This window comes from Antrostomus carolinensis, unplaced genomic scaffold (genome assembly GCF_000700745.2).
Source record: "Antrostomus carolinensis isolate BGI_N321 unplaced genomic scaffold, ASM70074v2 scaffold14912, whole genome shotgun sequence".
NCBI classification, from domain to species: domain Eukaryota; kingdom Metazoa; phylum Chordata; class Aves; order Caprimulgiformes; family Caprimulgidae; genus Antrostomus; species Antrostomus carolinensis.
This window is the reverse complement of record NW_010301704.1, coordinates 63,961-65,847: the sequence shown is the minus strand read 5'-3', so window position 1 is coordinate 65,847 and position 1,887 is coordinate 63,961. Positions and strand designations below refer to the sequence as shown.

At 44.0% G+C, this 1,887-nt stretch overlaps 1 protein-coding gene across 1 annotated transcript in view; it reads right to left on the bottom strand.

The window, feature by feature from the left end:
- Positions 1–166: 166 nt before the first annotated feature.
- The window catches only part of USP50 (ubiquitin specific peptidase 50), a gene marked incomplete at its 3' end in the record, with an annotated part of 4,693 nt that continues 2,972 nt past the window's right edge, over positions 167–1,887 (bottom strand). Inside the window, exons 5-6 of the mRNA XM_010163572.2 lie at positions 1,325–1,467; positions 167–361 (exon numbers count right to left, since the gene is read on the bottom strand). Of these exons, the coding sequence (XP_010161874.2) occupies positions 167–361; positions 1,325–1,467 (338 nt within the window). The remainder of the gene's footprint in view (positions 362–1,324; positions 1,468–1,887) is intronic.

Below are 1,887 nucleotides of genomic sequence, written 5' to 3'. Positions count from 1 at the left end.
ACACACACACATACACACACACCCCCCCCATAAATTATATAAAAACCTTGCTACTGGTACAGTGTTGGGGAAGCAGAGAGGACCTGTGCTCGCTCACATGCTCTAACTGCAATTTTTAAGTGCCAGGAACAGGGATGGCTCTTGCTCTGATCAAGTCCCAACTAACCCCAGCTTCATCTGCCCCCGAGGGAGGGCATTACAGGTAGCAGCAGGAAAGGCAGAGCTCACCACTACAGCGCACAGGCTGTACTCTGTGTCCTTGCACGTAAGCGGGGAACTGTAAGGAGAGAGATCCAGGTTGCTGAGTGGATAGTAGATGTCGGTTGAGAGTTTCCTGTTGTGCTTCCCTTGCCATTCAAACCTGAAACAAAATTTTGAACTATTTTAAATAATGTTAAACTTTTTTCTTAACTGACTTCCCTAGGGGAAGGGAAAAACAACGAATGACCACCCAGCATTTGGAAACAGGAAGATCTATATTGAGTACTACTGTAAGCTGACAGAAAATGCACTAAACCCACAAGAGATGTCCAGCAAGAATAGCAAAGATCTTGCTTCCTGCTCCTCCTGTCTATTAGAAATGGCAGAAGTAAAATCTCTGCAGTGCTGTCACTGTCCCCTAAATGTTCTGGACTGCACTTTGTCACCTCTTTGTTCATTCCAGGCTCCAGCCCTCTTTCCTCTGTAATATAGTTCTGGGAAGCCAAATCATCCCAGAGTGATTTTCTTTATAGGTGGGAAGTTATTATGAATAAATCTTTAAGAGTAACTTTAGGATCTGGCCCTGTGTAGCTAGTAAAATCTGCTAGTCAGGAGCTCTGACACTGGCACACTGTTCTGTTTGACAGATGCAGTTGCTTAGGCCTGATTTAGTTAAGGGATAAACAAAAATACAGTATCTCAGCTGCAATAATGACAAACAAAACGCCCTGTTTCAGTCCTGCACTTAGAGCCCAAGTCACAAGCTCTCCCACTTGCCCCCAGGAACTCGTATTTGTAGGGATGTCTGACCATATGAACCACTGTACTCTGTAGTCAGTCACTCCTCGGTGGAGTTTGTCTTCCCTTTGGAGATCCCAGGTGTAGTGAGTGACATTTGGTGGGCTGCAGTATAGCGTAGGGCAGAACACCTTGAGGTTTCAGGAGTGCAACTTGCATGTTTGACAGGTATAATTCTGTCATGGCTCATTTAGCTTCCAAATATCAAAAGTACTAAAACCACCCATTGGTGGTGATTTTTTTTCCTGTTTTTGCAAATGGAAGTGGCTGTCCATGTCCCACCAGTCCCAGGAAACTGCTGTGTCCTTCCCCATATGGACTGTACCTCTTTAGGTGAAAAATGATGATCTGTGGTGCCTTGGTTATGGTGCCCTTTACTGCAGCATCTTGTTTAGTTCCACACCAGGAACAGTGGATTTGGTTGTTCCAAGTCAGTGTGTCTTGCTGAAAGAAGCATTTGAGACAGTCCTGTCAAAGATGAAAAAAAAACCTGATCAAACAGATCTCCACCCCTGAAGATTCTAAGCAAGGTAAGAGGAGGTTTGCCATATTTTGGAGGTCTTTTCCTGATCGAAGCACGACGTATCAAGGCTGACTTTACAAGTACACTTGGAACAGAAAGCAGCCAACATTGGCTTCCTTTTTCACCAAAAAATGAGGATATACTTTGATCAGTAAAAAACCCTCACGGTTGCTATTGAACAATTTTAATATCCCTCATCCCACGGCAACTCGGGAGCATTGATCCTGTAACCTTACCAGTCTCTGTGGTCCAGAGGCCAGTACAGAAACCTCACTTCTCCTAGGACCAGTTCAAAAATGATCTATTAGTGACCTGGAAACCACAGTAACTAAAAACCTACATCTTTTTTAATGACCATATTAATC